Source organism: Osmerus eperlanus, chromosome 18 (assembly GCF_963692335.1).
Source record: "Osmerus eperlanus chromosome 18, fOsmEpe2.1, whole genome shotgun sequence".
NCBI classification, from domain to species: domain Eukaryota; kingdom Metazoa; phylum Chordata; class Actinopteri; order Osmeriformes; family Osmeridae; genus Osmerus; species Osmerus eperlanus.
This window is the reverse complement of record NC_085035.1, coordinates 11,018,188-11,038,465: the sequence shown is the minus strand read 5'-3', so window position 1 is coordinate 11,038,465 and position 20,278 is coordinate 11,018,188. Positions and strand designations below refer to the sequence as shown.

Genomic DNA, 20,278 nt, shown 5'->3' with positions numbered 1-20,278 from the left:
AGTCTTGAGCTGACTGTCTTGATAAGGGGATGAAAGGTATATTCACTTTTCGGGTTGACTATAAATCACACACAATCTAAAACACACAAAGACATCAAATTCCCAGAAACATCAGCAAGTCTCTAATTAGCTTGGTTGTTTCTTTCCTATAACTGACAGGGTGTTCCACCACCACTTTATCAAGATGTGTGTCTTCAAGTTGGTGCATGAATTACCTTGTGACAAAACGAACATGTGAGATATGTCGCCAGCAAGAGTCTATTAATCTTCTCAGCATTAATTAGCAGGGGCAGCTTTCGGAAAGGGAAAGATTTGTTTAGTCAGCGCTGGGCTACACTAACTCTGTTTCAGGGGAACAGGTGGAAGGAACGATGATGTATTGCACACTGGGTGCTCCCAATCATTCAAGATCGATGTAGCTTTGCAGGACATATGTTTTTAGAAGAACCAACAGATTACATGGTTTTAATTCCTTGAAAAATGAAATTTTCAATCGTATTTGTGGGCATACAGTGCATTCTGAAAGTATTCACAATGCTTCACTTTTTTTTCTACATACCATACCCCATAAAGATTTTTTTGTTTTGTTTGCTAATTTATAAAAATAAAAACATGTACATAAGTATTCACAGCCTTTGCCATGACACTCAAAATTGAGCTTAGGTGCATCCTGTTTCCACTTATCATCCTTGAGATGTTTCGACAACTTGATTGGATCTCTTCCCAGTAGAGGCTCCCCTGCCTGCTATTAAGCTACCCCCCCCCCCCCACACACACACACACACACACAAACTAACCCTCCGGTAGCGCTTGCTAATCGCTTTTGTACTTTTTCTTCTGCCCGTGGAGTGAAGGGACCCTGGGTTGGCGGAAGTGCTTTGGAAAGCCCTGTAATCACTGCTGTGTTGAGCTCCCACTGTAGCTCAATGCAGAGGGAGCACAGTTGACAAAGCCCCCATCAGACAGAAATGTGGTACTTCCCTGTGGAGTTTCTACAGAGGGTGCAGCAGATAACAAACCACACTGTTGGACACCAAGGGGTCGCAATGGGATTTAGAGTTAACATTATCCCTTACCTAGAGCTTCTTCAACGATGGTATGTCAACAACACAATTTTCTGGCAGGAGTCCAGTACAGCATACAGTCAACACAGCATTGCCCATTCATAAACATAACCCACATTAACTCAGAAAAACCAATCATTGGAAGCTATAATGACTCAAATAGTGATTATAACCAATGAAGGCCAATGTTTGAAGACTCGTTCTGCAATTGTGACTACTAGTGCACAGTGTCCTTAATGCCGGCGGTGATTAAGATGTCAGTGAAACACACAAATACAGATTCCTTGAACTATAGAGTGCACATGATAAAATTGGTGGCACACACACAGATTTCTGGGATTATAGATAGTGCAGTGCCTGTGATGCAGCTGGTGATGACAGTTCTTCTCAGTGATTTTGGTCCTATATTTCTCAGATCGCCATTGAAATTCTCTGTCATCTCTGAAGTTCGGAAGTTCTTGTTCAACCTCCACATCTATTCTAGTCAAATTGACAATGCTGTGGTAGCCTACATTTATGCAAATTATTATGTAGCGTTCATTTGTCTTCTGATTCCTACGTTTAGGGATGGGTTTCGAGAACCAGTTCTTGTTCAGAACCGGTTCCCAGTGAATCGATTCCTTGGAATCGTTAGCAAAATTCCAAAAACGATTCTGTTAACGATTCTCTGTGCCGTTAAACAATTAAAATGCGAAGTTTAATAATGGATTAAAAATCGATATGCTCAGTTTAATAATGGGACACGCGAACGTCTATCTGAATAAACTATAAAAGTTTGCGCATAGACAGACTGCAGCAAACATGGCAACTAGGAAGAAGCGTTCTAAAGTTTGGTTGTATTTCACACAACAAAATGACAACAACGCCACTTGTAACGCGTGTAAAAAGTCTATTTCGTCGAAGGGAGGAAATACTACAAATATGAAGAAGCATTTGAACACGCAGCATGGAAAGAAGTTACTGGAACGTCATGTGTTCGATGCATGCAGCAGCGCAGCTAACGTTCGCGCTTCATCTCTAACAGTGCGTGTCCACTGCAGCGACGCGAATTGCTTGCCATCGCTCGCCTTCCCACAGTTCACCACGCTCGGGTTTCAAACAGATTAATGTAAAATGTAGTTCTCTAAAGTCACTGTTGTAGTTGTCATGGCCAAGTGTGCAGACTTGGGTTTACGTACCCGCAACATCGATCAAAATACAACTTGTATACAAAATACAAAACTGTTTAATAGACATAAACGTTGACGTGTAAAAAACGTTTTATTATATTACTCAAAGTCTGCTAATCTGTCGATACGATAGGGAGTTCCAGCCGGGCTAGCTAGCTACTGTAGTTACCACAGAACGAAGTTACGTAATGTGACTAGACTGAATTTGAAAGTACAAGCACCAACAACTTCGGCAACCTTGCGCCATGCAGCGTTTTTTATTAACATCTCTGTACGAATACAGCTATGTATCGTACAGGACTGGGTAAGCAGCCACACAAACGATTAGTTTCTCCTCCACCTTGAAACCTAGAAAGCTAGAAATGTTCACCATGGTTGCTACGTTACGAGAAACAAGAAAACACTCCGATTGGCCATCGCTAGCGAAAATCGCGCCTCATTTGCATAAAGTTGAGAAAATCTCAACTCGGTCGCGTTGCGTCGCTACCCACAATGCACCACGCAAGCGATTCGCCTGGCTCCATTGAAAATGAATGGAAAACATGTTGTCGCTCGCATCGCGTCGCTGCAGTGGACACGCACTGTAACTATCTAAGGTAGAGCTAAACTGCTCAAAAGTGATCACAACCACTTGTTACTGTGTGAAGTAATTTGCCTTTATTGTGTGTAGTCGATCTAGTTATCTTCTGTCCCGTCGTTTGAAGCATACATTTTAGCTCCGGCTGTCGTTCTGTTAGATAGCCAGTCCCTTTGAAAGCAGCTGATTATCGGTTGTAAAAGCCAATTTGCTTCTAAATAACAAAACAGAATATCCCTACTTTCCTTACTACGCTAAATTTGTGTCATTTCATTGTGAAAGCCTTTGTTAATAATAATATTAGTTCAATTGCGTTAAATTATAAAAAAGACACCTGCTAAATATTAACTTTGCAGAGTGCTCGGTTCTCGAGTCTCGCTGCAGACCAGAGGACCAATCAGAGTGAAGTGGCTGGGAGGCGAAGAGAGCTAGCCAAACAAAATAATTTTTTCATTATTTTTCATTCATTTATGTTGAAATGCTTATCCAAACAATGTAAATTGCGGCACTCCGTTGGGTTATAAAGAGGACACATGCAGAATATGAACTTTGCAGAGTGCCTAATTCTTGAGTTGATTGTGGGAAACTAAACCCATTCTAATTTGTACACACACACACACACACAGATTTCTGTCATTATTAGAGAGATTATCTACACAGTTCTCCACTGGCGTAGCCTACAGTTTCACATAGCAAAGCCTTCAGAATCAGAAGCTGTATTTTGTCACCACAATTACTCCATTCGTACATGCTGCACGGGGTATTTGTTAGTGTTATATAAGATACACACCAAGAGAGTTGTGTAACTGGGGACTACCATTGATCTAAAGAGCAAAAGTAAGGGCCCTTCTGAAATACTACCCAGAGAAATCCAGCTGTGACCATATCACCAACTGGAGTTTAAAACACTGCCAATACACTGTTACATTGCTGCCAATACACTGTTACATTGCTGCCAATACACTGTTACATTGCTGCCAACACACTGTTACATTGGACTTCTATTGAGCAACCATGACTGCCACCACTACTGGACAGAAAAAGCACAGTAGGAGTGTTTTTAGGATTACAATGAGGATAAAAAATACTCCTTAATAAATAAGTTGTATTACTTTTTATTACTTTCTCTGGCGCCAAAAGAATCAGATATATAAAATGTCCTCTTAAGTTTTTCCAATAGCTAAAGCTACAGTAGTTGGATGGACCTGCCTGACAGATTTTAACCCCATACATCTATGTGTTGTGCTGAACAACTTTCCCATATGAATAAGCATAGGAATGCATCAAGTTGCACTGTCATAGCTTGATGATCAGGTGTGTTAGTGACAAACCAGAACAATGAACCATTGACCCACAATGAATATTGCAAGCCTAAATGTAATCATGTTTGCATCAAGTCGCAGCGGTTGCACTTTCAATATGGGGGGTTTACTGAAAAATGTGTAATAGATATAGGTTAACCATCATACCTAAAACTAATGGGCAATATAGACTTATTAAATCCAATGGTAATCCTAAATGGCCTCAAGTCTGACTCAAAACATCTGTTCAAATAAAGGCTCTGACTACTCTGTTGAAAAAGATTACTAAAAATAAAGCTATGACTAATAAAGGTATAATAAAGGTCTTCAAGCATCTGCTTTCCCCACAAAGATATCATTAAGGCTTCAACTCCGTTAGTCTCTGATTTCTGAATGATCTGTGCATTAAAAAGCCCTCTACAAATGGGTTAAATAAAGATTGTGCATTGTAGGAGATCAATCATGGTTTTTACCTGAGGGTGCAATGGTAAAGCACAGCATGAGCAGGGAGAATAGTTTGTAGTAATTCTCCATCTTCAACTCCAATCAAGTTTTCTAGCCCGTCTAAGAGCTCAGGTGGCAGGGGGAGAAGTGCCGTTGTCCAGTGGCAGAGTTGAAGTGACTGTGGCAGTAGTTCTGCTCCAGAAGATTGAACACACAACACCAGCCTTGAGAGGTCAATGGTCAGCTGTAGGACAGAGGTATGGAAACAATGAAGGTTCACAAGTGTGTGAAAATGGGGGGGGGGGGGGCTCTTATTGCTCGAGGTAACTTCTGGTGGGCTATTTAGATGAAGCATATTGAAATGATATAACATACACTACCCTGCAATGAAACACATGGCCACTTGAGGTGGCAAACTTTGTCAAAACACTTCATAAAAGCAAAGTTTTCGAAAGCATGCTTACAAATATGATTTATGTGGAAAACCTCAAAGCACTGAACAAGTTTTGGTGTTTCCACAACAGTTGCCAGGAGACTGGTGTACAATAAGGCGCACAGATTTGTGAGTTTATGGAGTGGTCAGTCACTCTGGGCTGGGTATGTGAGGAAATAGTGTGGCGTCGCTTTCTTTAAATAATATTAAAATGTGAAGATCTGATAAGCTGGGGAGACTGCTCTTGTTCATATAGTATAAGCCTGTATAAACGATTGATGTTTTAGCACTACAAAACAAAAGAAGCTTCATCAACAGATTGTCAAATAATGATTTCCTAAAAACGATTTAAGTTCTAAATATATGTGTAGGCCTAGGATGCTGTTTCCCTTTTTTTTCCTGTTAAACTCAACCAAAAAGCGTTATATATAGCTAATATACATGGCAATAGTTTCTACTTTCTATTAACTTTACTACACAGGATTAACAACCAGAATCTACCGATTTACTGTATTGACCTGGTATTGGAACTACACATTTGAAACAAACTTGACTTTTTGTACCTTTACAGCAGACTTGTAGGACTACACAGTAGTCATCCCTCGCATCTATAGGCTACTGTACCGACCGACTAATAGCCATTAGCCTCGTATCATATCATATGTTGGCCTACCCCAAGTATATAGAATGTAACTCACATCTCAACGTAGAATGTCCCTTTTGATTATCATTTATAATCCACTAGGTCGAAACACCGGTCAATCCTGAGAACGGGTAAAAAACTTTATACCGTGTGTCCGTTGAGGTGGTGCAGCTATAGCCTTCTTTTGTACCACTCCCACTGACCGGAGAATGCTGACGAGCTTCACTCACGTCCACGCCACACGCAACGTATCTGAAAATAGAGACGCTCATATGTGCGGTCTTCGGGTATTCAGCACTTTTTTATTAAACATTATGCATGGAGGAATATTTAATCTGAACTTTATTTTGTTAAGATAGCAACTCCACGTTTGCCCTCTCGTACATGCGGGGTATATCAGAAAGCAGGGTTAACATACAGAGTTAAACCACAACTCTGGATTGAATAACTATGAGCTGTCAAACTCAGTGGTTTCAGAACAGGTGATAATTATTAGTTCAGTCAACTCCGAGTCCAATTAACTCCGAGGAAAGCTCGTGCAGACGCGCACGTATGGAAGCAAATCGTGACCTAAATTAAAATGCATTTGCAGAAATGCTTTTTCATTTTAAAAATGTGGCTGCATTATTTGACTCATAAATGAAATTAGTAATCAATCATCCTATTTGCATTTTAATGTTCTTCTTCAAGAGTGCTCAATCTTTCACTTAATTAAAATGAAAAATAAATATACATTTGAGATTTAATTTTCAAAATATGCCCCAGCAAATAGATAACAAAATTCAATTTGAAATGTAAAACGTGGACTACGTGGATAAAATTAGTAATCAATCATTCTATTTGCATTTTCTTCTTCAAGGCTGCACATTTTATGCCATAATCAAAAAGAAAACAGAGCGGACATTGCTTTGTTTTCGAATTATGGGCAGTACTTTGCGGGCAGACCACGAAAACGAAAAAGCAATGTCCGCTCTGTTTTATTTTTGATTATGGCATAAAATGTGCAGTCTTGAAGAAGAAAATGCAAATAGAATAATTGATTACTAATTTTGATTTCAATTTGCTTCCATACGCACGAGGGTAAAACAAGCCCTCTTCAATCGAACAGAAGGTGCTTCGACATGGACTGCGGTTGCATGAAACGACCGGCGAGAGTAGCCGCTTGCAGTCGGGGAGGAGTTGAAAACGGCTCTGTAAAGTCGGACATTCCAGCTTCTCGTGGTTTGCTGCGTTGACGTCAGTCATGGCCGATCAAGCGCTGTTTGCTTACTTTAATCAAATCCAATCGAATTTATTTGTATAGCCCTTTTTACACGCAAGCATGTCACAGAGGGCTTCACATACGCCCATAGAACTGCCCCTCAACCAACCTAAACCCTCAAGGAAGACAAGGAAAAACTCCCTGAAAAATTCCCAACAGGAGAAAAAATTGACTTTACTTTATTTATAATTAAACAGTCTTTCCTTTAGTGAAGAGGCGGACTAAAACCCTTTCTTCAACACATTTTTAATTCAATTAAAGATCCTGTAAAGTAAATTCCATGTTTTGCTTCTAAGTACATTATATACGTGTGAAATGAGTTCCTGAAAGCATGTGCAAAGTGCTAAAACTTTGTCTCACTGAAATGTGTGGAGTTAAACCGAAGAATAGTTTCTCTTCCGTTTTCAGATCAGGTTTTAATGGGCGGAGCCAAAAAATGCCCTATCTACGTCATTTCGCCCTATCTACGTCAGATCACTCAATGGCTCCTCCTGCTGTACTGTTATTGTAGCCTACATCAGCTAGCTAGCTAGCTTCAGGATGTCTCCCACCACCCGCAACTGCATCTTCCCTGGATGCAAGAACTCCAGCTGCGCTGCAACGCCATTTAAGTTCCCTATTGATAAGGAAATGAAAAATAGGTGGATAGATTTTGTGAAGAGCCACGCTCATGGAAAGCTTCGGATAAACTCCAACAGCCGCCTCTGCACTGACCATTTCACGGCAGACAGTTTTAACATGGACCAGAGACAGACGGGGTTCACCAACACACGGCTTCTCTTGCAGCGTGGAGCCGTACTGAGCATCGCCCCTCCGGCCGTTCATCCTCCGGTCGCACCTGGACCATCCACCGCCGCCAGCAGTTCATCACTCAGTTCTGTGTGCTTGTTATAATTATACTAGATAACTTTTCCAGAGGTATCTCTGCTATGAGTTAGTGCAAACCGCTAAATTGATATTAGGCTACTCGGTGTAGAATGATGGTATTTTGGTGAAATGGTAGCTAATGTGTTAGAAGTAGCCTAGTTGGAGAGCTCACTGTCTGCTGTCTCTGGTGTCCATTTTTACTGTTACAGCTCAGGGGAACATTTCATTTATGTATGCATCTGTATGTTTCACTCATTGAACAAATAAATTCTAATTCTATACGGTTTTGTTCAGCTTGACATAGCGTCCATTATCTGAGTCGGAGGTCGGCACTAGGCAGCGAGGGGCGGAGCTTCTGCTCCTTCAGGTGACACGCCCCCCCAGTCTCAAGCAGAGAAGACTGCTGATTTTTTCACGATTTCAAAGCCTAATTTAACATACTTGTCGGTGTTATTTTTTCATTCGAATTTGGATGGGTAGTTAATAACACATTCTTCTGTGGTGTGGAAAACTTAAAACTCGTTTCCAGGTCCACTTTACAGGATCTTTAAACTGTTTGGTCCGGATGTGAGCGTTGGCGAAACTAAAGGTGTCAGAATAATTACAAAACACGCGTCAAAGTTGTCGTGTGTGAGTCTGGCCAATCATGAAATAGCTGTGTCGTCATTAGAACCCTTGCAGTTGCTCTTGAGAAAATGCGCTCGGCTACACAGCCGGCAGTTCTCGAATCGATCTCACGGTACTTTGGTGGCTACGTCACAGTGACCTAGCCTCGGCGCCGTCTCAAGTCGGACAAAAAGTCTAACCAGAATTCACTGTTTCAAGTCAGCCGCCTGCAGCCGGCTGCAGCGCTGCATGAAGTCAGTTCATGTCGAACGCACCTAGAGATAACACTATTCATCATGGCAACGGGAGAAAAAAAAAGACTCGAACCGCCCATTTTCCCCCCAGTGGAATTGGTGACTGCCTAATACGAACCGATATTTAATTTGAAAAAGCAAGAGGCTTCCGTAGCACCATCAAAGTTGCAAAGGTGATTTGGCGTGGCAGAAAATTGCTGAGTGTGATATAATTTCGGGAAAATAAAGTTTTTATCATGTGTTCCACTTATTCAACATTTACAGTCAGGTCCAAAAATATTTGGACATTGACACAATTTTCATCATTTTGGCTCTGTATACCACCACAATGGATTTGAAATGAAACAATCAAGATGTGCTATAAGTGCAGACTTTCAGCTTTAATTTCAGGGTATTTACATCCAAATCAGGTGAACGGTGTAGGAATTACAACACATTTGATATGTGCCCCCCCCCCCCCCTTTTTAAGGGACCAAAAGTAATTGGACAATTGGCTGCTCAGCTGTTCCATGGCCAGGTGTATGTTATTCCCTCATAAAGGGAGTTCGTTATTTCATTGACAAGGAGCAGATAAAAGGTCTAGAGTTCATTTCAAGTATGGTATTTGTGTTTGGAATCTGTTGCTGTCAACTCTCAATATGAAGTCCAAAGAGCTGTCACCATCAGTGAAGCAAGCCATCATTAGGCTGAAAAATCAAAACAAACCTATCAGAGAGATAGCAAAAACATTAGGTGTGGCCAAATCAACTGTTTGGTACATTCTTAAAAAGAAAGAACACACTGGTGAGCTCAGCAACACCAAAAGACCCGGAAGACCACGGAAAACAACTGTGGTGGATGACAGAAGAATTCTTTCCCTGGTGAAGAAAAACCCCTTCACAACAGTTGGCCAGATCAAGAACACTCTCCAGGAGGTAGGTGTCAAAGTCAACAATTAAGAGAAGACTTCACCAGAGTAAATACAGAGGGTTCACCACAAGATGTAAACCATTGGTGAGTCTCAAAAACAGGAAGACCAGATTAGAGTTTGCCAAAAAACATCTAAAAGAGCCTGTACAGTTCTGGAACAACATCCTATGGACAGATGAGTCCTAGATCAACGTGTACCAGAATGATGGGAAGAGAAGAGTATGGAGAAGGGAAGGAACTGCTCATGATCCAAAGCATACCACCTCATCAGTGAAGCATGGTGGAGGTAGTGTTATGGCGTGGGCATGTATGGCTGCCAATGGAACTGGTTCCCTTGTATTTATCGATGATGTGACTGCTGACAAAAGCAGTAGGATGAATTCTGAAGTGTTTCTGGCAATATTATCTGCTCAGATTCAGCCAAATGCTTCAGAACTCATAGGACGGCGCTTCACAGTGCAGATGGACAATGACCCGAAGCATACTGCGAAAGCAACCAAAGAGTTTTTTAAGGCAAAGAAGTGGAATGTTCTGCAATGGCCAAGTCAATCACCTGACCTAAATCCAATTGAGCATGCATTTCACTTGCTAAAGACAAAACTGAAGGGAAAATGCCCCAAGAACAAGCAGGAACTGAAGACAGTTGCAGTAAGTAAGTAAGTAAGACTTTATTTATATAGCACATTTCATACAAGAATTGTAGCTCAAGGTGCTTTACATAAAATCAATAAAAACAATAATACAAGAGAGAAAACAACTTTAAACATGCATCTTAAAAGTAACATATACATTTGGTTCACCCCTGGTCTGTATATATAAAACCATACACTCTGTTAACAGATCCTTTCCCCCGGTCAAGAGTATGGGCCGTATTCTCTGTTAACGGATCCTTTGCCTCAGATCAAGAATACAGATTGTTTTACATATTTGTTTAAATACTTCACGCGACCAGAGTTCTTGTACGCTATCAGTTTGCCAACTCTGACCTAGACAAAGTAAAAATAGCAAGTCAAATAATGACCCAAATTTACTAAACCAAGATTCTACAATAATATAACTAATAAAAGTAGGAAAACTCTTTTGAGATAAAATTACTTAAATGCTTCGGTAAAAAGGTAGGTTTTAAGCTGTCTTTTAAAAATGTCTAGAGTGTTTGCTTCCCTAATATTTATGGGTAATTTGTTCCATAGTTTTGGGGCGTAATTGACAAAGGCCGAATCACCAATCTTCTTATGACTGCTTCTGGTGACCTCTAATAGGCCTGCATTTGATGATCGCAGTGTTCTAGCTGGTGTGTAGTTTATAAAGGAGTTAGCAATGTAGCTAGGTCCTTGTCCGTGTAGAGCTTTGTATGTGAGGAAAAGGACCTTAAAGTCAATTCTGAAGGTAACAGGGAGCCAGTGTAAAGTAGCTAGGACAGGACTAATGTGTTCTCTCCTTTTAGTTTTGGTTAATAATCTAGCTGCAGAATTTTGAATGAGCTGTAGTCTTTCAGTGGTTTTCTTGGGAAGACCAGTGAAAAGTGCGTTACAGTAGTCCAGCCGGCTGGATATAAAAGCATGAATTAACTTCTCTGCATCATTTTGGTTTATGAATGGTCGTACCTTTGCTATATTCCTCAGGTGAAAGAAAGCTGTTTTGGTCACTTTATTAATGTGAGAGTTGAAATTCAAATCTGAGTCCAGGATTACACCGAGACTCGTCACCTCTGGTTTAAGACAGGGGGTTAAGCCTCCAAGATTCTTAATAAGCATCTCTCTTTTGGATTTGGGGCCACATAGTAGGACTTTGGTTTTGTCTTCATTTAATTTAAGAAAGTTATCATTCATCCATTTGTTTATTGCCAACAGGCAGTTGGTAATGGAATTGATGGCCGTTGCATAGTTGGGTTCAGTGGATATATATAGTTGTGTGTCATCCGCATAGCTATGGAAATCTATGTTATGTTCTCTGATTATGTCGCCGAGTGGTAACATATAAAGAGAAAAAAGTAATGGACCTAAGCAGCTTCCTTGAGCAACCCCGTAGCAGTTCTCATGTTTCTTGGACCTACACTGTAAAAAAAAATCACGTAAAAAAACAGAGAAAGCACTGGCAGCAAAGTTTCCAGACCGATTCTGTAAAATTACAGTAAATAATCATACCACAAAATTACATGTAATAAGCTGTAAAAATACAGTGCATGGTCTACAGCCAAAATGAATTAAATTACAGTTTAGTACTGTTCTTAAAAGTTAATTAAACCGCAGAAAAACAAAAATACTATGTAAAAATACATTTAAAAACAACTAACTTTAAGGTTAATCTCCGTAATTTTAGGGCATTTGTTTGTTGCTACATTAAACATTCCGGTCTATTTACAGTAATTTCTTCTTTTTTTTTGTATAATGACTAAGAAAAAATGTATAAAAACGCAAGAAATACATAAAACCCAAGACAAATGTCTGTAAATTTACGGTATTACTCAGTCAATTTAAAGAATTTATAGATATAAAAATGTTCATTGGACAGTGGAAAAACAAGCTTAGTACATAAAGATAGCTACATTTACGGCCAATCAATGTAAATGTAGGCTTTCTAGTAGTTAATTTATGAAAATGCCCTGTGTACCAACAGTGATTCCCTGTAGAATTGTGGTTGTGCCAACTAAAAAAAAACTACAACAATGTATAAATACTGAATATGTACTTTTAATCAAAAAGGAATGTCAGCACATTTACAGTATTAATCAGTCAATTTAAAGAAATTATAGATATAAAAATGTTAATTGGACAGTGGAAAAACAAGCATACTTAAAAAACAGCTACATTTACAGCCAATCAATATAAATTTAGGCTATCTAGTGGTTAATTCATGAAAATTGGTCCAGCATTGAGCAAGATTGCTGTGAACCGGGCTGCAACGTTATATAGGGCAACTGTGCATGGTCAGTTAGTGTCACTAAAAGTTCTGTTTTTGCAGCTGACAGGCTCATATTATTAAGTGTCTGATGCTGAGGCTCCATGATGATCTTTTGAAATGCCTCAAAGGTGTAGCGGAGCTTTGTAGGGTGCTGCATGTTCAAGGCATAAGAGCCCAAACAACATTGCAGAAGCAAGTGCTACATTCTCAAGATCTTGAAGCACCATCACACCTTCGAGGACTATCCTGACATCAGAGGGTTCACTGCTGGCAGTGTCTTTCACAACATAGATCCCCACTGTCGTTCTCTCCATGGCACTGAGGAAATCGGTCTCAGCCATTTCCTGGTCAAAAGAAAAGATACAATTCTTTAATGATATGTTCAGCATCTTTTCACTTGGCTTGAAAACAACCGGTTAATAATTTCTACCTTCCATTAAGGACAAACCATATCCGAAAATAGTTTTAAAAAAAACGTAAATAGATCCGATGCCCCACTGTTTATGACCTCCGACCCAGGCAAAGCCGCTGCAGGATGAAAGGTAATGTTTTCTCTTCAATTTTTTCAATTCAATTTATTTGATCAAGAGGGACAGTGTACATTCATGAACATTAAAATGTAAATGCACCCAATTATATCCAAAAGGCTAGTTTCCATTGGCAGTCTTCCTTCTGTGTTTGAATGTCGGTCTGTATGTGTGTGAACAGGATTACGAAAAACTACCAGCCCGATTTGTATGAAACTTGGTGAAGGGGTGTAGCATGGGACAACATAATTCTGACCATGATTCGTCATTAGGCTCCTTAACGATCAGTGCAAAAGAGTGTGCAGTTCCTGTGCAGAGACAGGAGAACCGAGCAGAACAACCATCTCTCCACCTCTCCATCGCAGCCATAGCCCACCTGAGAGGTCACGACAGTTAGCCAGACTCGTTAGATCAGAGAGGTATATTAACATCGCATCGTTTGAGTATCGTAAAAGTCGAGACTTCAGGACCCCGGGTCTGGACTGGATGGAATCCTACAGAGATGGCGTTCTGTCAGAGTCTCCTATGTATGCACAGGAACACTGAAGCAATGTAAGTGTCTCTTTTTAGTACAGGTTTACTGTGCAACACTAGTTCACTCCCATGTTAAAACGTTGCTAAAACTCATGATTACCGAGATCAGATTGTTTTTCATCGCCGTAGGTTTTGTGTTTTGAAATACATGCAAGTGAATGTCTGTGACAGAAAGAACCTCCATCAACGGTCTTGACATAAACAGTCCACACAACAATAATGGCAATTGCAATTTCATGTAGTACTCACCACAAAAACTTGGGCCCACGGTTACAGAGCTGACTCCAGGTGACAATGTAGTGTGAGAAAATGTAAATCTGCAGCAACAGAAAAACACAAGTATCATGCAAGCAATTTCTCCCGTGTGAGTGTTTGAATGTCAGTTTGTTTGTGTGTGAACAGGATTAAGCAAAAACTACCAGCCCGATTTGTATGAAACTTGGTGAAGGGGTGTAGCATGGGACAACATAATTCTGACCATGATTCGTCATTAGGCTCCTTAACGATCACTGCAGTTCCTGTGCAGAGACAGGAGAACTTAGCAGAACAACCATCTCTCCATCGTAGCCAAATCCCACCTGAGAGGTCACGACAGCTAGTCAGACTCGTTAGATCAGAGAGGTATATTAACATCGCATCGTTTGAGTATCGTAAAAGTCGAGACTTCAGGACCCCGGGTTCTGGACTGGATGGAATGCTACAGAGATAGCGTTCTGTCAGAGTCTCCCATGTATGCACAGGAACACTGAAGCAATGTAAGTGTCTCTTTTTAGTACAGGTTTACTGTGCAACACTAGTTCACTCCCATGTTAAAACGTTGCTAAAACTCATGATTACCGAGATCAGATTGTTTTTCATCGCCTTAGGTTTTGTGTTTTGAAATACATGCAAGTGAATGTCTGTGACAGAAAGAACCTCCATCAACGGTCTTGACATAAACAGTCCACACAACAATAATGGCAATTGCAATTTCATGTAATACTCACCACAAAAACTTGGGGCCACGGTTACAGAGCTGACTCCAGGTGACAATGTAGAGTGTGAGAAAATGTAAATCTGCAGCAACAGAAAAACACACGAGGGCTTCACTTAACCAAACTTAAGTTAGCCTACACAATTCCCCTAACTCAACATTACTCATAAAAACACTCCTATTTAGACAGTTCTCTGTACAGCGGCACTTTGCCAGCTCCACAATTAATTATCTAATGAATTAACATGCTTTTATCAACTATGTACAACACTAACATTGAACAAGTGCCTTCGTTTTTCATAAAATATTTCCTACCGACCTAGCTAGCTAGCAGCTAACATTATACTGAGGTAAGAGGAAAAAAATAAAATCAACATAACGTTATAGTAGAGATGGTCTACAAAGCCACACATTAGTCATGCAGGTCATAACGTTAACCGAATTTTAGGATTGCAAATCGCAGATTTAATTAACTGACATTAGATAGCTAACGCTAGCTGAGCTCTATAACCCCTGAGCTAGCTAATAGTCACTCTAAATAGCTAATGCTAACGTCAGCTAGCAATTTGCCTTCAGTTTGGTAAAAGTCCATTCCGTTTTGACAAAAAAAGGTTGTGAAAAACATATAACGCACTATATCAGCTTAACATTAACGTTACCTCTGAATCTCTTTGTCTCTTCTTCAGTCAGTATAATTCCTGAATCCTATAACTTCTGGAGCAGCTGAAACCTCCATTCTTCTCCGGTTTTCGCGCCATGTGCGGCAGTGACAGTTGGGAGAAGCAAAGTGCTACTGCTACAACCACTGCGCATGTGTGAACCTTCCTCATTCAAAAATCAACATTCAATGTTGTCTCCGAGATAAATATTTTTACTGTCCAATTTACTGTCCAATTATTATATTGGACAGTTCATTGTTGATTTCACAGAGTTTTCTGTTTACTAGCATTAATAACAATAGACTTACTGTTTCTAATCTCCTAGGAAATTCCTTGACAGCCCTGAGGCAGTAGTCATCCCATCCCCCAACATAAATTTGGTCACACCATGGGTCACACACTGACATCTTTCTTATTGCATTTGTACCCCTATATGTTCGAAAAAATGTACATCTTTCCAAACCAAGCACAAGTCATATCATACATTTCTGTGTTGGTTACAGGGTAAATTTGTGCAACAAATAAGTTACTTTTTTATAAACTGGGGCTTTATCCCATGACTTGTCCAGATCATATGCTGGACTAAAAGGTTGGTGCCAAAGTGAAAGGTTTTACTCAGAATGCATTTTATAGTGGCCCCAATCGCAGAGTTACTTTATGCATAATTTTGTGGAAATGACCAGAAAACTGACATTAGGCCTATTTGCGTTACAAATCCTACCGGCCAACACAATGGTAAAGTATTAGAAAACTAGAATAATGTTCTTAGTGTTTTGGACACTGTGCATTTTTGGATATGTGTTAGCAAGATAACCTACCACTATCAGTAGTTAAAATAACCTGGTGACCTTGTGTAGCCAGAACAACCAAGAGCTAATGCTCTTAAGACAGTGGAGATGTTTGTGGACTACTAAGAATACAGCCCCAGTAAACCCTGTGGAGTCCTTCCGCTTCCTGGGCACTATCCTCTCCCAGGACCTCAAGTGGGAACTGAACATCAGCTCCCTCACCAAGAAAGCACAACAGAGGATTTACTTCATGCGGCAGCTGAAGAAATTAAACTTGCCAAAGACAACTATGGTGCATTCTACACAGCCATCATTGAGTCCATCCTCACCTCTTCCATCACTGATCTGTTATGATCAGATCATCCATCGGATGATACGCTGCAGTCTGCTCTTGTCCTTGGCAGTGGCAGCAGCGTATCATCTGCACTGCTGAGAAGGTGATCAATATGCCTACCCTCAAGGACCTGCACACCTCGAGGACCCTGAGGCGAGCGAGGAAGATTGTGGCCGACCCCTCCCACCCTGGACACACAGAAGACTGCGGTCCATCAAGACCAAAACCTCACGTCATAAGAACAGTTTCTTTCCTTACTTACAATAGGTGCTTACATTTACAGTTAAACAAATCTAAGTAAACAAGTACAACTCAACTATATATTGTACTAAAACATAACAAAGTTCTGTTTAATGGGCAATGATGAATAGAACTTGTATCCACCATCCATTCTTGTGAAGACAAATACACCTCAACCATGTCTCAATAAATGTATGTTCTCTATCTCCAAGGAGGATAATGTGCATGGTAGCATCGGTTTGTCTAGAAGAGATCCAGAAGTCAAGAGCCCCAGAGTCCCCTGAAGTTCATGAAGGTCACAGACTCATAGAAAGACAGTTGGCTATTGACTATTATGTTGGCATTTTTTTTGTTTTAGAGCTGTTAACACAGTAATTAACAGACCATTGTCTGTTTTAAAAATTTCAACACAGCACTTTTGATACTGGCCCAATGTTTTTGTAATATGGAATAAAAGGTGTTACATAAAGTTTAGACTCTTGACTATTTTTTTTAAACGTGAGGCAGGCTTGGTGACAATACATGCATTGAAGTCATTAAAGAGGCACTGGACCATATAGATATTTCTGTCCTGCCAGGGGAAGCATGGGTGCATCCTTTCTGCTGTTTATTCCCAATAATAAATTACTTTTGTGTCTGTACAAATACTACTAATTAGTTTAAAAAACATAAAATCACAATTTTAAAGAAAACCCAATGACCAACGATATCTGTAATTTCACATGCATTTCTTCATTATTATTAACCTGAAATAATCTGTTAAATATTACCTCCCATTTAATGTAAAATTACATTTGAATCTGTACAATTACAATGAATTGTCATTAAATAAACATCATATTCATGTTATCTTAAATTAAGGTAAAATGCCTGTGATTTTAAGGGTGTAACATTTATTTGACATCAAATATTGGTAAATCCGCAGGCATATCATTGTTTTATAGAAAAAGAGGAAATATCTGTAAAAAATACAGTGCATTTCATGGTAAAAAAAACGGTTATTTTTTACAGTGTATGGTCACCTAAACTAACATAAAACTTCCTTCCTGTGATATATTATTTCAGCCAGTTCAATACACTATCCGTGAACCCAATAAGCTTTTCCAGTCTATTGATTAGGATGTCGTGATCAATTGTATCAAATGCTGCACTGAGATCTAACAGGATAAGGATAGAGACTTTATTTGCATCAGAGTTTAGTCTGAGGTCGCTAATTATTTTGGTGAGAGCAGTTTCAGTACTGTGATATTTCCTGAAACCTGACTGCGAGACTTCCAGGATGTTATTTTCTTCAAGAAAATACTATCTTTTCCAGTACTTTACTAATAAATGGAAGGTTTGATATTGGTCTGTAATTTGCAAGTAGACTGTTATCCAATTTGGGTTTCTTTAATAGGGGCTTTACAACAGCTGTTTTGAAGGCATCTGGGAAGACGCCAGTTCTAAGGGATGTGTTTATTATCTCTAGCACCGGACCTGAGACACTATCAAACACTCGCTTAAAGAATGTTGTGGGTATAGGATCAATATCTGAGGTTGTGGAGTTAGATTCGCTGACAATTTTGGAAAGTTCACTAAGTGTGATACAGGTAAATGTGCTCATGGTTATGTTGCAGAATCTACTGATGTCAGTTTCGACCCCACTATTAATAATACTCGCTCTGATCAAAGTTATTTTGTTCTTGAAGAACAAAGCAAGCTCTTCACATTTAACTGCTGAGGATGGAGGTGGGGCAGGGACAGTGTTTAGCAGCTGGTCAATGGTGTAGAAAAGAACTCTGGAATTTCTGGCATTTTCTGTAGTAATGTTGGAGAAATATTCTCTCCTTGCTAGACGGATGGTTTTGTTATAGGTGGTAAGTGTATATTTGTAGATATTGTAGTGGATAGTGATCTTTGTTTTCCTCCATTTTCTCTCTGCTGCACGGCATTTTCTTTTCGTTTCACTAACATTTTTATTTCTCAGCCATGGGGAGGTTATGCTTGTGCACTTCTTTTTGGTTTTCAGTGGTGCAACAGAGTCTAACACAGATAATAGTGCATCATTGAGGTTCTCTACCATTTCATTCAGAGAGCAATCATGGTTAGTCGGCTCATAGAGCAAATTGTTCAGAAAATGTCATCATAGCTGTATCGTCTAAATATCTTCTATGGACTAAGAATTCGTTTTTGTTTTTTGTTAGGATAATTTCCACATTAAAAAGTATATAATGATGGTCTGAGAGGGGTAGATCAGTTATTGAAATATTATTGATATTTAGTCCAGTTGTTATCACTAGATCTAGTGTGTTTCCGTGCCGGTGTGTTGAGTCTGTTATGTGTTGAGTTAGATTGAAACTGTCAAGGAGATTTAAGAGCTCAATAGTTCTTGGGTCTGCTTTTTTATTTACTTGGATATTTAAGTCTCCGTTTAAAACTACTTTGTCATATCTAGTGACACATAGTGATAATAGTAGATGTGATAAGCAGTAGAGGCCTGGCAGAGCATCACCAGGGACGAAACCCAGCGTCTGGTGATGTCTATGGGTTCCAGACTTCAGGCTGTCATTGACTGCAAAGGATTTGCAACCAAGTATTAAAAGTGACAATTAGATTTATGATTATGTTAGTTTGTCCAATTATTTTTGGTCCCTTAAAAAGGGGGGGGCACATATAAAATGTGTTGTAATTCCTACACCGATCACCTGATTTGGATGTAAATACCCTGAAATTAAAGCTGAAAGTCTGCACTTAAAGCACATCTTGATTGTTTCATTTCAAATCCATTGTGGTGGTATACAGAGCCAAAATGATGAAAATTGGTAATTTATTGGTCTGTTAAACTCTCTCTCCGATCTGCAGATTGATAATATATGGAAGCCCATTTCCACCATAAAAAAGTCAAGTCCTAATTATGAGATACTAAGTCATAATTATGAGATACTAAGTCGAAATTATGAGATACCAAGTCATAATTGTGAGACAAAAAGAATTATAGAGCATATTCAATTTCAAAATGGACATGGATTGTGAGTACATCGACGACTACTTTAAACATGGTTTTACAACGGATGAAATACTTCAATTGCTTGCTAATTCACATGGGATTGTATTAAGCAAGCACACCCTTGAAAGAATTTTTAGCAAGAAGAAGCTCTGGCATAGGAAGAATAAAACCGATGTGGCCGAAGTGGCAACCTTTATCGAACAGCAACTGGAAACCTCTGGTCAGTGTCATGGTTACAGATGGATGCACCAAAAATGTTGGTTACATGGAATTGTGACTGACAGCCAAAACAGTTTGAATATTGCTACAATTATTGGATGGTGAAGGTGTTGATCTGAGGTCAAGAAACAGACTGCGAAGGCTTGTTTACCACAGTTGTGGTCCAAACTGTCTGGCACATTGGCTAAGCCATATGGAATTGCAATCAGTGGATGCATTGATGTTTTTTTCTGAAATTATATGGCTTGAATCTTACAAAACAAACAATGATCCAAAGATCATCGCTGGCTACTTTATGGATGCTGTGATCAACATTGTTGGATGTCCTGCCAGACAGACTTGATTTGGGAACAGAAAATGGTCATATGGCTGAAATGCAGCGGTTTCTGCATTTTTTGGAGAACCAAGCAGGAACAGACAGTGTAACCTTTGTAGAGCCCAACCGATAATGGATTTTTAAGGCCGATACCGATACAAATATTTGGTGATTTAAAAATCCGATATTACAATATCGGACGATATCAAAAAATATTTAAAAAATCCAGAAACGCGTAACAAAACAAACTGATTTCCCTAACTGTAGTTATTT

The 20,278-nt window shown here is 39.6% G+C and overlaps 1 protein-coding gene and 1 long non-coding RNA gene across 2 annotated transcripts in view; both read right to left on the bottom strand.

Annotated features, from left to right (window-relative positions):
- eng (endoglin) overlaps positions 1 to 5,862 on the bottom strand; it is a 109,093-nt gene extending 103,231 nt beyond the window's left edge. The window contains exons 1-2 of the mRNA XM_062484713.1: positions 5,687 to 5,862; positions 4,585 to 4,799 (exon numbers count right to left, since the gene is read on the bottom strand). Coding sequence (XP_062340697.1) covers positions 4,585 to 4,645 — 61 coding nt within the window. The 5' untranslated portion in view covers positions 4,646 to 4,799; positions 5,687 to 5,862. The remainder of the gene's footprint in view (positions 1 to 4,584; positions 4,800 to 5,686) is intronic.
- A 6,340-nt stretch (positions 5,863 to 12,202) lies between these two features.
- LOC134038699 (uncharacterized) lies at positions 12,203 to 16,138 on the bottom strand. The gene is made up of 4 exons (XR_009932673.1): positions 15,123 to 16,138; positions 14,477 to 14,546; positions 13,740 to 13,807; positions 12,203 to 12,773 (listed from the first exon to the last, which is right to left on the bottom strand). It is a non-coding gene; the product is annotated as an uncharacterized LOC134038699 (long non-coding RNA).
- Positions 16,139 to 20,278: the final 4,140 nt, after the last annotated feature.